The sequence below is a fragment of the Microtus ochrogaster genome, unplaced genomic scaffold, assembly GCF_000317375.1.
Source record: "Microtus ochrogaster isolate Prairie Vole_2 unplaced genomic scaffold, MicOch1.0 UNK12, whole genome shotgun sequence".
Taxonomy (NCBI): domain Eukaryota; kingdom Metazoa; phylum Chordata; class Mammalia; order Rodentia; family Cricetidae; genus Microtus; species Microtus ochrogaster.
Window position 1 is genome coordinate 6,136,805 of NW_004949110.1, and position 17,668 is coordinate 6,154,472.

Below are 17,668 nucleotides of genomic sequence, written 5' to 3' on the forward strand. Positions count from 1 at the left end.
AGAGAGAGAGAGAGAGAGAGAGAGAGAGAGAGAGAGAGAGAGAGAAGAGATCAGAAGCAGTACAGTGTAGAGTCTGAAGGTTTTCCCCACTAGGCCTGTCTTTGTGTTAAAAATCAGCCATTCCTTTACTCACAGCTTTTCTTGAGTGCTGGGAATTGAGAAGCTAAAGCCACAGATCCTGGTCTCTGGTGGGATGAGACAGATGCAACTAGTGATCAGATCTGTGATAAACCCAGCAAAGGTTGATGGTGTGAAGCCACCTGGGTAGGAGCTCCAGGAGAGGCAGCTGTGGCCTAGCTTCTAACAGCAGGTTGAGGGGAGAGGGGGAGGTAGAGGAGAGGAAAGGAAAGCACTGCTGTGGAGGGAAAGAGGGGTGGCTGTTAGGCTCCATAGTGAGACCCCAGGAAACAGTGGTACATACGTGTGCAAGAACACACACAGAGCTACACATATAAATACACGCAGATACACAGACAAAGACATACACATATAAATACACACAGATACAGACAAAGACACATACATACACACATAATTACACACAGATAAAGACACAATTACGCATAGATACACACACATAAATATACACAGAGACTCACATAAATACACAGATATACACACAAAGACTCTGATTAATAAACTCAGGTGGCTTGAGCTTTATCTTCTTCATTAAATCTATATTTAATTCCAAACTTTTGCTTCTCTTTCTTTCTTTTTTTTTTGGTATTTTCGAGACAGGGTTTCTCTGTAGTTTTGGTGCCTTGTAGACCAGGCTGGCTTCAAACTCACAGAGTTTGCCTCTGTCTCCCAAGTGCTGGTATCAAAGGCAAGTGCCACCACCACCCGGCTTATGTTTTCTAAATCTACCTAGAAACTGGGTCTGTTCTACACATATTTAATAAAATGGCACATATACATGTCTACCTTAAATATAAGTTAAAAGTTCTGGAAATAAAAATTTTAAAATATATATGTTATTTATTTACTCTATAGATAACCTTGCCATGTAGCCTAGGCTGTCCTCTAATTCCAAATCCCCTTGTCTCAGCCTTTCAAGAGCTGGTATTAAAGAAATGAGTTACTGAACACACAAAACATATTCTCATTACTAGATTTTATTTACTAATATGCAACTGATAAACAAATGAAACCTATTAGTAGTCATTTAGAACCCTTTATGAATTAATATCCTCGAGTGTAATACAAATAACTAACTTCATAAATACAAGGAAATCTTAGAAAAAAAGAATTGTGTATTGGGTTGGTGACAAATGCTTGCCTGTGATTCCAGCACTCAGGAGGTAGAGGCAGGAGGATTAAACATTTCAGGCCAGCCTCAGCAACATGTGCCTGTCTGAAAATGTGTATGTGTACACACATGCACACACACACATATAGTGTGTGTGTTTGTCAGTTTGAGAATACTTGCCTGTTGTGTGTGCAGCTCTCTGTTCAATCCTGATACAAACAAAAAATGGCTTAATGCCATTCAAAAAGAAAGAGTTTTTAAAAAAGCAAAATATTTTTTAAAGATTGTTTTATTATGTATACAGTGTTCTGCCTGCATTTATACATGCAGGCCAGAAGAGGGGACCATATCTCATTATAGATGATTATGAACTATCATGTGGTTGCTGGTAATTGAACTCAGGATCTCTGGAAGAGAAACCAGTGCTCTTAACCTCTGAGCCATCTCTCTAGCCCACAAAATGTTTTTTAAAATCCTAATGTATCTATTCTCTAGTATATCTTTTTGATCATGTATACACTGCCAAAGCCACAAGTATTCTGTAACATTTTTTTAATTAATTTATTTTATATATATAGTGATAGTGTTCTGCCTGCATGTACGCTGCTCACCAGGAGAGCGCACCAGATCTCATTATAATGACTATGAGCCACCATATGGTTGCTAGGAACTGAACTCAGGCCCTCTGGAAGAGCAGCCAGTGCTCTTAACCTCTGAGCCATTTCTCCAGCCCCTGGACTACGTTTTAACATTCTAACTTTTCTCCTTGTTCACAGTTCACATAAGCTGGTGGATATATTTCATGAACTCATTATTTGCCTTAAATTCTGAGAATTTTTTTTTTCGTCTGTAGGATTTTGGGCTGACAAAGAAGAGCTACAGAAGCTGAGGCAAAGTGAAATGGTGTTCAAGCCCCAGAAGAAGTGGCAGGAATATGAAATGAACATGGAAAACTGGGTGAAAGCCGTGAAGCGCTCCATGAATTGGTATAACAAGGCGTAGCACTGAGGAGCCGACAGATCCCCACCGGCAGCCTGGCAAGACACGGACGGGAGAAGCTCAGGGAATCCCGACATGATGGTTGATGGTGGCCGAGAGGAGATGATTTGAAGCGAGCCTTACGAGCGGAGAAAAAGTGTTGCTCTTTTTAAAAACTCACTAAGAAAATTGTCTTGCTTTTTAAATCCAAGTCTTAGTGAAATTTTAAATCAGCAATACCTCAAATTTGTGTCTTCTTTCTTCTAGCAACTTCCAAAGGACTTTTCCCACTCCCAGCTGCACTTTGATATTTGAGTCCTCCTTTTTCTTCACAGGGTCAATGGTGCACAGGTCATAGTCATTCGCCCTCAGAGAGCTAATCGTTCTGGGTCAGGCACCATCGCATTTTTAAAAATATTATGAAAATTTTTTCTTAAATTTAAAATCAAGTGGGCTATTTGAAATCCACAAAGCTAAAAAGGAGGAATAATTGAGAAAACAGAATGTTTTTTGTGTCAAGCCATAATTTTTTAAGTGTCATATCCAACTCTGAGCTCTTTTTGTGCCTCTCTGAGGTGAGCTCGCGAGTCAGCACTTTACTTCTTGTGCAGGAAGATACTCCCTTAATTCTCCCTTGCACGACTTTTGCTGTTGTTACTGAGGTATGGTATCACTCTGTAGGCCAGGCTAGCTTGGGACTTAGATCCTCCTGCCTTAGCCTCGCAACTTCTGGGATTATAAGCATGCCCCATCATCCTGGGCTGATCACTCATCACACGTGAGGACCGGATGTTAGTTAACGTGAGGACCGGATGTTAGTTAGTGGCCTGAAAAGGATGTTGAGGCTGGGGGTGGTGGGAGATGGTTGTGATTCCAGGACTTCAGAGGCTGAAGGCGGTGGAGCAGGAACTTGAAGCCTATCTGGCCAATGCCGGGAATGGAGGCATCTGGGTGACTAGTGAGGCCCTGAATTGAAAAACAAAAGCAAACCTTTGTTTTAGTTTGTTTGTTTGAGGAAAGACCCGCTGTCCACCTCATGCTGGTTTCTAAGTCTTGAGCCTCTTGCCTTAGTCTCTAGGGTTCTGTGTAACATTCTATTTTTATAAAGTGCAAGAAGTTAATGTAAATTTCTCTAGTTCTTTATATTTCTCTATTTGTTGAAATGCCTGCCTAAATATCCCTTTTTAAAAAGTGCCTACTTGACAGAGTTTAAATTATTATTATTATTAGTTTTTGTTTTGCTTTGTTTTGCGACTGAGTCTCATTATGTAGCGCAGGCTGCCCTAAAACTCCAGCTCCTCTTGACGCAGTCTGAGTAGGTGTTAGCATAGGTGTTAGGACTGTAGGAATGTGCCATGCCTGGCGTCAGAGTTTATTTTAAGTGCCCTAGTTCATTGGTAACTTAAAAATTGCTTTCTTGGGTTACTTTGTTGGTGTGTGTTTTGGTGTTTGTCCTGCTCACCTCTGAGAGATAGTGGAGGCTGGCCTGTACGATGATGGACAGCATGTGTGATCGATGATATTGCCGTAAGGCTAAGGTACCACTGAGCCAGTCTCACCTGATGAAGCTTTGGTGCTGGAAAGTGGGAGACGCCTCAGGCTGGGTATAAAATTGTCCTGAGCAGTTGAGGGTGCTCCAGCCTCTTCTACATCACTGCCTCTCTCTCCGTTGGGGATTTGGATTTTTAAGAGTGAATGAACTTGTTCCCACCTTGGTCAATATCACATAAATGTGCTACTGTGACAGTAGTATCTCATACATAATTATGTCACTAAAGGAGCTGCTGTTAGAGGGAATGCTGTCGCTGCTATGTCCATTTGGGAGTCAGTTACACTGAATGAATAGTTAGTTACATTGTGCTTTGTGGAAATTGTTTCCCTGGGCTCCCAGTGTCTTCAATTGTTAAAAAAGTTTCTTAGCAGAAACATTGTAGCAAACACGTAGCATCCTTGACTCCATTAACTCATTAATGAGGTTAACAAAATTAACTCTCTTATGAGAGAGTCAGCAAGATGGCTCAGCAGGTAAAGGCACTTGTCATCCAGGCTTGCTGACCTGAGTTCCGTCCCGTGAAGAAGCCCATGTAAAGGTAGAAGAACACTGACTCCAAAGTCGTCTTCTGCCCTCCACGTGGGCATGGTGCTCTGCATGCATTCTCCGTGACAATAGCAAAAATTGTAAAAAAGATTCTGGAATGTTTTCTTGTTAGAGATATTTTTGTTTACTATAACATATCAGATCATATGTAGATGTCTTATTCTTTCCTACAATGTTTTTGCAAAGCTTCATGACCAATTACAAGATTTCCCATCAATCATGTGAAAGCTGATTTATCTCAATGTTGTTATAGAGTCTGCCGAAAGGTATGATTTCATAGGAAGCAGTTCTGTCCTTTGTGTTGATTGACTAAATTGTGGTGTTAATTACTAAAGGTTTGTTTTCCATGTCTTTCCCATGCTCTTCTCAACATACACGTACAGCATGAAGGAACAATACCCTTTAGATAACGTGAAAAACAGCTAATAGCTCATCCGAACAGAGCTGCTCTTGAAAGATCAGTGACTTTTGCTTTTTCTTCTGTGGATCTAGAAGTTAATCTTTTGCTCTTCTGCTTTCTGGCCATATTTTATTGACAGAGCTTAGTGATTCTTGTAAGATTTAAGTAAATAAAGTCTGCCTGGTAGTGGTGAAGCATGCCTTTAATCCCAGCACTCAGGAGGCAGAGACAGGAGGATCTCTGTGAGTTCAAGGCCAGCCTGGTCTACAAGAGCTAGTTCAAGGACAGGCTCCAAAGCTACAGAGAAACCCTGTTTCGGAAAAAAACAAAAACAAAAACAAAAAAACCAAGATTTAGTAAAATTGCAAAATCAAAATACTATGTTGTTTGTGGCTGTAGAGACAGTTGTTAATCAAAAACAATTGAAGAACATTGTTTCTTCATATGCCTTTTGAAAATAATTTTAATATACTAATACTTCTTAGCATATTTTCTTTTCACCTTGTAGACGTACCAGGCATTCGTCTCCAGCAAACTCAATAAGGACAGTGTTCCTGTGCAGTCTATCTTAAAGTGCTACTAACTGCTCTGTACTCTGACTTACTGATCTGAAATCTCTTATATCCATCTGTGATATGGTTTCCCAATGTCAGCATTGATCTTTATTTTGTTTTGTTTTCATGACAGGGTCTTACCATATAGCCCTGGATATCCTGGAACTCACCATGTAGACACAGGCTGTCCCCAGACTCACAGAACTCTGCCTGCCTCTGCCTCCTGAGTTCTGGGGTTAAAGGTGTGTGCCACCACATCTTGCAACACTGACATTTTGAACTGCATCTGTGTTTGCTCTGGGATGCTATACTAGACACATATGCTTGGCAGTATCCCTGCCCAAAATGCTTGCCCAAATTGGCCACCCTGGGAGGCAAAAATATTGCCATTTAAGAACCACTGATACAGGCTATTAGGAGAAATATGAAGATTTGGTGACTATAGTTGCATTGCCAATGTTCTCTGCCTTGTTTTCCCTTAGGAAATTAATTTTTTTTTTTTTTCGAGACAGGGTTTCTCTGTGGCTTTGGAGCCTGTCCTGGAACTAGCTCTTGTAGACCAGGCTGGTCTCGAACTCACAGAGATCTGCCTGCCTCTGCCTCCCGAGTGCTGGGATTAAAGGTGTGCGCCACCACCGCCCGGCCTAGGAAATGAATTTTTAACAGCAGTGGAAAAGTAGGGAGTATTCTAAAATGCAATTTCTATTTTGCTGGGGTAATGAAGAAAAAGTTGTGCTGATTGTCTGTGTTCCTCAGCCCTTACCTCTATGGTTGGAGCCTGATGGTCAACTCTTCCCCCACTGAGCTCCACCCAGCTAGTACTTATGCACCTCAGTCCTGCTCTTGCGTGGTCACAATTAGTGGGCATGTGACCTCATGGTATGACTGATACATTCTGTAGATCATCTGTGACTTGATCTGTCCTCACCCCAGTTTTCCCGAGACAGGATCGATCTTACTCTGTGGCCCAGAATAGCCTGAACTCATGGGTGCTGGGATTACAGGCATGAGTCACCACACCTGGCTTTGCTTCACTTTCTTCTCTGAACAAGGAAAAGATTGTCCCAAATCTTCGCTAGATTGGATGCTTCCAGAAGCGGAAGCCATGTTTCTTCTCCGTTCTGCCTCAGCCCCCTCCAACTTAACACTGTGCCTTCGTTGTTTATGGGTGAATTTTTACTTCACATTTATCTTTGATGTTACATTTATTGATAATATCTTATACTTGTTGAAAAGGAAGATATTTACAACTAGAGTCATAATGTTTATTGTAAAAAAAAGTCATGTCTATGTATTTTCAAATATATTTTTCTAGAGATATACATCCATAGATATATATGGGTATAACAGCTTTTTGGTTGCTGGTCTGGGAATGGACCCTGGAACCTGGTGCATGCTGAACATGCCCAGCTACTTTTAACTTTTTAAGGTCTAGTTGAAACTTTCATTCACAGGTTTTATATATTTGACTTCAGATAAGTAACATTGTGTTTTAAGAGTGCCCAACACTCTGTTGCTAGAGGAAGGAACCACAGAAGTAGCCCTTAAGCAAAACATCTAATTAACATCTAATTGGGGACTGTTTTTTTGTTTGTTTGTTTGTTTTTGCTGTTGTTGTTGTTTGGTTTAATTTGGTTGTTTTTTGAAATAGGATCTCCCTTTATAGCTCTGACTGCCCTGGAACTCACTCTGTAAACCAAGCTGACCTCAGACTCACAAGAGATCTGCCTGCCTCTGACTCTGCCTCTGTCTCTGCCTCCCACATGCTGCAATTAAAGGTTCCCCAGACCTACTCTTCCTGGCTCTGGGAACTGGTTTTTAATGTAAAATAGAACAACCCAAGAGGCTGGCAAGACTTTTACAGTTCTTTGTTTTTTTCAAGACAGGGTTTCTCTGTCTAGCGCTACTCGTCCTGGAACAATGTAGACCAGGCTGGTCTTGAACTCACAGAGATACACCTGCCTCTGCCTCCAGAGTGCAGGGAATAAAGATTTGTAACACTACCCACCCAGTGACTTTTACAATTCTTTGAGAAGATGTAATTGCTGTGCCTCAATCCTTCAACTTTGAGTCTAGAGTCACCAAGAAATAGTCTAAAGAAGACTTGAATCCACTTGACCAAATTTTTTTTTTTTTTTTTTTTTTTTGGTTTTTTCGAGACAGGGTTTCTCTGTGGCTTTGGAGCCTGTCCTGGCACTAGCTCTGTAAGACCAGGCTGGTCTCGAACTCACAGAGATCCGCCTGCCTCTGCCTCCTTAGATTTGTTTTGTTTTTTGAGACAGAGTTTCTCTGTTACTGTAATATCCCTGGCTGTCCTGGAACTCCCTCTGTAGACCAGGCTGGCCTCAAACTCACAGAGATCCGCCTGCCTCTGCGCCACCATTGCCTGGCCACTTGAATAATTCTTAATTCCTTTAGGAAGTTTAGATTGTGCTTTTTAAGTAAAAGTAGGAAGTTTCAGACACACTGTGAACCTGTATGATTCTCCTGGTAGGGAACCAAAAGCCCAAGGAGCCTTCAGAATCGGATAATTCCGAACTTCTGTTATTCGGTTCTCAAAGCCTTCCTGCCCTCTGCATTCTTTTCTCCACATCTAGATAGCCATTGAGATTGAATAGGAAAAAATGACATAGGAACTCTAGCTTAAATGGTTTTTAGTTTAGTGTGGTAGAGCGCTTGTGCGCAGGGCCCTGGGTTTGATCCTTACCTACAATCAGTGTGTGAGTGATTCGGTTTCTCCGTGTTCTCTCAGCAGCATTTGGTGATGTTGAATATGATTTCATGTGCCTTTTACCATCTGCTCACCATCATCTTTTAAATCTTTGTTCATATCTTTGTCCGATTGCCAATTGGATTGTTTGCTAAATGAGCCGTAATTTTTTACAGTGAAATCAGACTTCAGAAGTCATTGAGTAGGATTTTTCAAGTCATTTAAGGCAAAATGTTATAGCATCTTGAACATCGCCTTATGATGTGTCTAGCAAAAGGGCTGTTACCTCTGTGCCTGTAGTGCAGGGCTCACACTGTGAAAGAAACTAAGGTTTCAAAGGCAACTTAAGATGTCCCATAGTGTGTCTGGACTATATATATATAATATATATATATATATATATCTCGTGTGTGTATATATATATACATATATATTTGTATATCGCATTCATCATGATTCTAACTCTGTGCAAAACTGTATGATTTATGTAAAAGTTCAGGATGATTTTGTGGAAAATTAATTTAAAAAGATGAATAAGTATAGATTTGAATTCTCATATATCAGTATTATGATTTTATTTCTCTGTTATTGTTATGGATGTCAGTTTTATTAAATAGTTATTGAGACTGTCATAAACCATCTTAAAGATCTTTAATAAAATTGAAGATGAACACAGCCATAAAAACACTCTTCATTTGCATCTGGGCTTTTGTTTAAGACATACTTTTTTGTTTGGTTGGTTTGGTTTCATTGTTGCTGTTTTCTGAGACAAGGTTTCTCTGTGCAGGACCGGTGAAGACTGTCCTAGAACTCAATGTGTAGATCAGGCTGGGCTCGAACTCTTCACCAACTGAACAGTCTGTCCATAATATTTTTTTTATCTGTTTTAATTTATAGGCTTATTTTTTATGTTACTTGAACTTTTATTGAATACTGTTTCCTATTCTGGTTTCTGCACACTGAGGAAAATTCCAGAAGGGGCTCAGGTTGTGCCTGTTAGGAGTCAGCTTTCCTGGGGTTCATGAAGCTCGGGGCGCTGTCCAGTACTCCTTAAACTAGGTGTGGTCTCACACATGGAGAATCCCAACATTTGGGAGGTGGGATCCAAAAGGTCAGGAGCTCAAAGCCAGCCTCTGCTACCTAGCAACTCACAGAGTGACTCAGGTGTAGCTCACGGTAGAGCACTTACCTTGCAGGGATGAGACCTGGGTTCGATCCCCACCACTGCATAAAAGAATGAAAGGGAAGGAGAGAAGCCAGAGAAATAAGCCTGTTAATGACAGGTGTCACTCAAGTTAAAATTTGCGTGTATGGTTAGAGGAAAAAAGGATTTGCCTCTCTGGAATCCATTTTGTTTGCTTTTTTTGAGACTGGGTCTCACTCTGTAGTCCAGACTAGCCTCAGATTCATTATGCAGCCCAGGTTAGCATTGATGAGGCATTTCTGTCTCATCTTCTCAAGTGCTAGGCTTATAGGCATGATCTACCATGCATGACTTTATATTTTTTATTTAATTTCAATTGTTTTTAAGATCTTACTGTGTAGCTCGGACTGGCTCAAACTCATAGCAGTCCGTATTCCCTAATCTCCCAAGGGTTGGTATTGTAACCGTACTCCACCCACTGGGTCTCTCTAGGTTCTCTTTTAGACTCTTATTCTCTAGTTAAATTCTTACACAGAGGAAATTACCTAACAAGGTGATTTCTTTTTGTAATTGGGGAGTAATTTGTTGTAAAGATATACCATCTTTTAAAATATTTAGAAAGATTATATAAATAACTGAAAGAAAGGCAATTTGATATATTAATATAGTAGAATTATCCCTGCAGAGAATAGTAATAATAATAATAATAATAATAATAATAATTTATTAGGTTTTTTTCCAGACAAGGTTGCTTTGTAGCTTTGGTGTCTGTCCCGGAACTAGCTCTTGTAGACCAGGCTGGCCTTGAACTCAGAGATCTGCCTGCCTCTCCCCTACGAGTGCTGAGATTAAAGGTATGCGCCACCACAGCCTAGATCCCTGCAGACTTTGTAATCCTTTCTAAAAACTATAATTTAAATTATTTAGGAAACTACCGTGAAACAATGAGTGACTAGCTGTCCTGTAAATGCTAGTGTATTAAAGTCACTTTAGTTGGGTGTGTTCCATTTGTTGCTTTAGTTTACATACATAATTAGAGACAAACGGTGTTGGAAGATTCAGCCAGATTATCTGTTACGCCCTAATCATGAGCCATGCCTCTCCCAGCCCCCCAGAGACCACCAGGAGTCCGAATTTGTATGAAAGCAAAGAGCTTTTATTGCAAGCTTGACTTTGGAATTTCCTTTCGCAGTGGTTAAATCTGCGAGAGCACTGAGCTCAGTTATGTAGGGATTTTTAGGAATAAAGAATGGAGGGGAAGGAAATTGCAGATTCAGATGGGGGTTGAACTCCTGATTGGGCAGGAGTGGGGTAACAGAAGTCTTGTCAAACAGGAATTGGTACTGGTGGTGCCGCAAGGAAATTGGCAACCTATGTACAAGTTAGGTAAGCTATCCTTAATGTTCTGCAGCATCTAGTACTTGTTTATCTCAATTCTGATTGGTCCCCAGCAGGGTACAGTCTGTGTTTCTTCCTGGTTATTATGAGAGTGAAGCCTGGTCCCACCCTCTTAGTCTGCAGCTTAGTCTATAGCCTGCCATGGCTGCACTCATGTTAAGTTAGGCCTCTTCATTATCTAGTCAGGTTCCGTAGCCAGAGTAGCATCTCTACCTTCTCTGAGCCCATGGTGGTGCTATTGTTCTCAGCCATCCTTAACACAGTTCCTCATGTTGTGCTGACCTCAACCATAAAGTTACTTTCGTTGCTGCTTCATAACTGTAATTTTGCTACTGTTATGAACCACAAGGTAAATATCTGTTTTCTGATGGTCTCAGGTGACCCCTATGAAAGGGGTTAAGAACTGTGGTGGGACATTCGATGATGATAAACACTCAGGTCTTTGAGGAAAGGAAGAGGCTTTGTTACTGTGTTTTTAAAGGAATAGTCTGATGGTGAGGAAGAACGAGGGCACTATGGAGGTAAAAGGAGACTTTTTTTTTCTTTTTTCTTTTTTTTGGTTTTTTGATACAGGGTTTCTCTGTAGCTTTGGTGCCAGTCCCGGAACTAGCTCTTGTAGACCAGGCTGGCCTCGAACTCACAGAGATCCGCCTGCCTCTGCCTCCCGAGTGCTGGGATTACAGGCGTGCGCCACCACCGCCCGGCTGGTAAAAGGAGACTTTATGTGGAGCTGTGTTTCCACCAAGCATTCTCTAGGTTAGGTTGGCCTGTGAGCATGTCTGTGAGGGATCTTCCTTGATGGATTAATGGAGGTGGGGAGCCATCCTCAGTGTGGCTGGCATCATTTCATGGACTGGGCCCTGAGCTGAATTAAGGGGAAGAGCACACTGAATGATAACATGAATGAATGAATTCATTTCTCTATTGTATTCTTTTTAAAAAAATATTTATTATATATACAATATTCTGTGTACATGTATGCCTACAGGCCAGAAGAGGGCACCAAACCTTATTACAGATGGCTGTGAGCCACCATGTGGTTGCTGGGAATTGAACTCAAGACCTCTGGAAGAGCAGTCAGGGCTCTTAACCACTGAGCCATTTCTCCAGCCCCCTCTATTGTATTCTTTTAAAGATTTATTTTTATTTATGGTATGCCATACATGTACAAGGTGCTCTTAGAGGCCAGAAGAGGGGATCAGATCCCCTGGAACTGGAGTTAGAGACAGTCATGAGCAGCACAGTATATACGTGCTAGGAATAACTCAGGTCATCTGCGAGAACGGAAAGCATCCTTCCTCCCTGAGCCATCTCTACAGCCGCTCTACTGCCGGCTCTGGATGTAGTTTCCTTAGCTGCTCTGTGGACCTGCCACTTTGGTTTGCCCAAGATGATGCTCTGTAACCTGAAATTGTGAACCAAATAAACCCTTTCTCCCTACAATAGTTTTGTCAAGTGTTTTTTTTTTCCTTCTTAATTTATTTAAGTTTATTTTTTGTGCATTGGTGTGAAGGTGTCAGATCCTCTGAAACTGGAGTTACACAGACAGTTGTGCGCTGCCATCTGGATACTTGGAATTGAACCCAGGTCCTCTGGAAGAGCAGCCAGGGCTCTTACCTCCTGAGCCATCTCTCCAGCCCCTTTCTCAAGTGTTTTCTCAGCAAAAGGAAGTGAAAGTAAGGCATGCCTTATGTAGAACCGCCTCCAGTCAAGACATTCATTATCGACTCTGCGCTTTCATGCTTAAATACATCCGTACAGTCTGGGCATGGTGGGGACGCAGCCTTCAGCAGTGACTGCCTCGGTTACATCCTTGGACTGAAATTTCCTACCTGTTCGCACTCCTGTTCTTTGTAGCAATCTCCCCGAATAAACCACCAGCATGTACTAATCCATGTCTAGGTGGGCCCCGTTGACACACACCTCTAATCCCAGCACTTGGGATGCAGAAGCTGGCACATCTGCGAGTAGAAGAAGCCTAGCTTTGGCTAGGGAGTTCAGGGCAGCCATGGCTACATAGGGGCTTTGTCTCAAAAGGAAAAAAAAAAGAGTTGCTTTTATGGGGGATTGAGGAGATGACTCAGTATGTATGGTAAGGTGCTTGCTATGTCAGCATGAGACCACCCTGAGTTCTAACTCGGGGATCCATGCTTTAGAAGGGGGTGGGGCCGCATTCAACTGTGTGTGAGGAAGTCGGCCAGACAGGGGCTTCCCAGTGTTGTGCTGGCTCAGCAACCAGGCAGCGCAGCCAAGTGGTGAGCCCCAGGTTCAGTGAGAGACCTTGTCTTAAGAAATAAGATAAATATACCCAGTATTAACCTCCAGCCTCGACAGATACATGTAGATGAACGTGTGCTCATGTGTGCACACATATGCATATTCTACATACTAAATAAATACAAATTTAAAAATTATATTAATATACGTTGTCAAAATGTTCATGGCAGACAAACAGGTCTCTGTGCTGTTAGTTTTTATTTTATTTAATTTCCATCGGTGTTTTGCCTGCATGTGCGTCTATGTGAGGGTGTCGGAAGCCCTGAAACTGCAGTTACAGACAGGTGTGAGCTGCCATGTGAGTGCTGGGAATTGAACCTGGGTCCTCTGGAAGAGGAGTCAGTGCTCTTAACCGCTGAGCCATCGCTCCAGTCCCAGTTGTTAAATATTTTGACTCCCACCCTTGTATAATAACCTAAAACTCCAAAGACATTTCTACAGATGCAAGAGACATCTACAAGGAAATTCAGAGCATCAAAATAGGAAGAAAACCAGCAACCACATGGTGGCTCACAACCATCTGTAATGAGGTCTGGTGCCCTCTTCTGGCCTGCAGGGATACACACAGACAGAACATTGTATACATAATAAATAAACAAACAAATAAATAAATATTTAAAAAAATAGGAAGAAAAAAAAAAGTAAAAATTCAAAAAGTTAGCCGGGCGGTGGTGGCGCACGCCTTTAATCCCAGCACTCGGGAGGCAGAGGCAGGCGGATCTCTGTGAGTTCAAGACCAGCCTGGTCTACAAGAGCTAGTTCCAGGACAGGCTCCAAAGCCACAGAGAAACCCTGTCTCGAAAAACCAAAAAAAAAAAAAAAAAAAAAAAATTCAAAAAGTTGTTTATCAGTGAGAATTTATACATTTTTTAAAAATTTATTTGCTTTTTGAGATAGAGGCTCCTCTAAGCCCGGGCTAGACTTAAATTTCTATGTAGCCAAGAAGAAGCAGGAGGATGCAGAGTTCCAGGCCAGCCTGGGCCACAAGAGTGAGATCTTTTCTAAGCAGGTAAATAAGATGAGAGGTGAAATTAAGAAGTTTGCTTTCATGTAGGGTAACTGAAATTCTTCTACCACTCCAATTTTCAGCTTCGAGAATGAACGAGGGAGAGGCTGTATTTCAAATTCAAGGCCTCCGTGTTCCACCCTGTACTGCTGCGGTGGGTGGTTCATCTGTACGTGCAAGGAGTATAGCTCCCAGAAGGCACCCGGATTGACTTGACGTTTCCCTTAAGTGCTTTTCCTTTCTTCAGTCAATGAATGGATTGGATATAGAAGAGGATGCATTTAAAAAAAAAAAAAGATATTTGTAACTGTTCTGACAGCAGATTTTTCTGTGTGGTTAAAAAGGGGTCAAAAGGGGTCTCCGGGCTCACATTGTGTTTGCTGGTGAAGCAGTAGCAGCAACCCTTTGGGAGTTTGTAGGAAATGTGGAATCTAGGCCATCCCTTGTACTATAAAGTTTAATGAGAATTCCCCGGGTGATTCCTAGGACATTAAAGCTGGAGAGGCCCAGACTTTCACAAGCCTGCAGTTTTCATAGCTCCCTTCCCTTCCATGGTTCTGTGGCACACGTATTTACAAGGAAGGCTGACTGCTGAGAGTTTCCTTATTTATTACTGTGTGCGTGAGTGAGTGCGGACCTGTGTGGGCCCTCGCGTGCCTGTGGAGGTTGGAGGACAGCTTTTAGGAGTTGTTGGTTCTTTCCTTCCATCATGAGCCCTGGGGATTTAACTCCTTATCAACCCATTGGGATTATGTAGCAAGAACCTTTACCCATTTTCCTGGCTAGTTTTATGTCAGCTTGACACAAGGTAGAGTCATCTGAAAGGAGGGAATCTGAGCTGAGAAAATGCCTCCGTAAGAGCCAGCTGTAGGGCATTTTTTAAATTGGCGATTGATGTGTGTGGGGGGCACTCATTGTGGGTGATGCCATTATGGTGGTTCCGGATTCTATAAGAAAGCAGCCTGAGGGGCTGGAGAGATGGCTCAGTAGTTAAGAGCATTGACTGCTCTTCCAGAGGACCTAAGGAAGGAAGGAAGGAAGGAAGGAAGGAAGGAAGGAAGGAAGGAAGGAAGGAAGGAAGAAAGCAAGCAGGTTGAGCAAGCCCTGAGGAGCCGCCAGGAAACAGCACTCCACTGTGGCTTCTACTTCAGCTCCTGCCTCCGGTTCCTGCCCTGTTTGAGTTCCTGTCCTGACTTCCTTGATGATGGGCTGTCAGGTGGAAATGTAAGCCAAATAAGCTCCCCTCCCACTTGCTTTTTCTTCATGGTGTTTCAGCACAACAATAGAAACCCCAACTGAGATATTCACGGAGCCAAATCACGAACTCTGTGTTTGTGCGTTTTTTAAGACCTGTGTCTTAGCCGGGCGGTGGTGGCGCATGCCTTTAATCCCAGCACTTGGGAGGCAGAGGCAGGCGGATCTCTGTGAGTTCGAGACCAGCCTGGTCTACAGAGCTAATAAAAAGACCTGTGTCTTGTAGGGCTTCTTCATTCCTGCTGGCCTTGGACTCACCATGGGGTAGAGTCTAAATTTGAATTCCCTGAACTTCCTGCTTCCACCTCCCCAAAGTGCTGCCAGTCTAGGCCAGAATCACCGTACCTGACTAAGGGTGACTTGATCTGGGTATCTTTTTGTTGGCAATGGTAACTGAACTCAGGGCCTTGTAGGCGATAGGCAATAGGCAAATGCTCTCCCAGTGAGCTATGTGCCCAGTCTTTGTCCTTTTAAAATGTAGTTTAGGACAGAGTTTCCCGGGTTGCTTTTGAACTCACTATGTACCCTAGGTTGGTCTTGAGCTCGCAACTCTGCGGTCTCAATCTTCTGAATACCTAGGTGTGTAAATCATGCCGTGTTCCTTTTACTTTGCTTCCCCTTCCAAATGTACTTACTGGCTAGCTGCTGTATGTTTGTCAATAATGGCACTGAAAATGAGTCGATCTGACTCCGAAGGTGCTCACAGCTCAGCAGGCTACAGATCCAAGTGGATCATTACATCTTTATTCAATGTTAGCAAGGCAGACAAAATTGTATGAGGAGAAAGAGCTGGAAATGGGAGGCCAAGAGACTCCTCTTTGGAGTAAGGAAAGTTTAGCTGATAAGGCTTAAAGTGAACTGGGTGAGCCGAGGGGTTTTTTTAAGATCACGAGATACCACTTAACAGCTCCTGAGACGTTTATGTTTGTGCTTCTGATCTGTGCTCAGTGTTTGGCACACAGTAAGTGCCTAGTAAGTGCTGAATCAATAGATGTGCCGTCCCAGCTCAGACATCTATTCTCTGGCACTGGAGATGATGAAGACTTCATTTCTTTTTCAAAGGAAATAGGATCTCTTAATGGAGAGATGAGAAGGTAGACAGAAAGCTGCTTGTGCACATTGCTAAATTGAAACTATGAGTGGGAAGGAAAAATTGATTTACATGAATTTTCAGCCCTGTAGCAACTCAATTTATTCAGTACCGGAGAACTTTCAGTATTTGGCTTCAAAACCAAGCTGTTCTTCCTCGTTCTGAGTTCTTGGCTGTTGTGAAACTAGCGTTTACTGTCTTTGACAGCATACCCCCATTAGGTCATGGAAATTCACAGTTAGATCAAACTAGTGTATGGAAAAATTTGAAGGCTTCTCCTGCGGATTTAGCTCTTGTGGCTTTGGAAAGTACTGTGGAATGTGGACTTTTAAGTTATCTGTTTCAGAAGCAACGCTGAAGAACAGATGGCATACTTAGTGAACATTTACTGTTCGTATTGCGTGTCTCGTGCTAATGCTCACAAGAGGACACCAAACCACACAGTAGCTTCATATAGTTCCACTTACTTTTGTTTTTCTTTTGGCTTTTTGAGACATGATCGTTCTATGCAGCCCAGGCTTGCTAGAACTCAATGTGTAGACCAGGCTAGACTGGAACTCAAAGAGATCTACATGCTTCTTCCTCCCGCGTGCTGAGACTGAAGGCATGCACCATGTGACTGGCCTATCTGATGTTTTGTCTTTCAAGCTTCCACCGTAGAAAGAGTTTAAGGGAATATGGCAAGATGGATCAGGGGTTATAGGCATTTGCTGCCAAACCTGACACCCTGATTCTAATCCCGAAACCCACAGAAGAAAAGAACCCATTTCGACAAGTACTCTGATCTCCACACTTTCGTATTCCCTTGGACATGAACCGGTTCCTTGACCTAGAGTGAGGTCCTGGGTACCCCTTTCTCCACATTAGCCCCCTCAGTTCGTGTCTCTGCTTCCCTATGGCTATACATGTTGAGGCACTTCATAATTCTCTACTGGATCTAGGTAAAGATTTTTTTTCTGCCATGCTGACTTTTGTATCTTTAATGCCAAGATTGGTAATTTTGTTGCTTTGGTTTTGTTTGTTTGTTTGCTTGAGACACAGTTTCTCTGGGTAGCCCTGGCTATTCAGGAACTCACTCTGTAGATGACTCTGGCCTCAAACTCAGAGATCTGCCTGCTTCTGCCTCCCTAATGTTAGGCTTAAAGGTTAGTCCACTCCCACCCAGCAGGGTATTTACTAAATAAGGTGAACACAATACACTAACAAAATTTCTTGTGGAAATTAAATAAATCCGAATTCACTTGTCAGTGGGAAAGGCAATCATTCAATTGAAGTTTTTGGATTTTAGAATCATAGCACTACTGTGTGTGGAAATTTTGGAATTCTGAGGATTTTACCCATGAACATTGTGCAAAAATTATATCGAATACTAGCAAAGAAAGAGCCAAAGGTGTTTGTTCTCTTGTCCCCCTCACCTCTTTATACATTTATTCTACTCTATCTACCTTTCTCTATCTCTATATCTATCTATCTATCTATCTTTTTTTTTTTTTTTGGTTTTTCGAGACAG

At 42.2% G+C, this 17,668-nt stretch overlaps 1 protein-coding gene across 1 annotated transcript in view; it reads left to right on the forward strand.

Annotated features, from left to right (window-relative positions):
* Gk5 (glycerol kinase 5) overlaps positions 1-3,429 on the forward strand; it is a 67,693-nt gene extending 64,264 nt beyond the window's left edge. Inside the window, exon 16 of the mRNA XM_005366666.2 lies at positions 2,103-3,429. Within this exon, the coding sequence (XP_005366723.1) occupies positions 2,103-2,251 (149 nt within the window). The 3' untranslated portion in view covers positions 2,252-3,429. The remainder of the gene's footprint in view (positions 1-2,102) is intronic.
* The last annotated feature ends 14,239 nt before the right edge of the window (positions 3,430-17,668 follow it).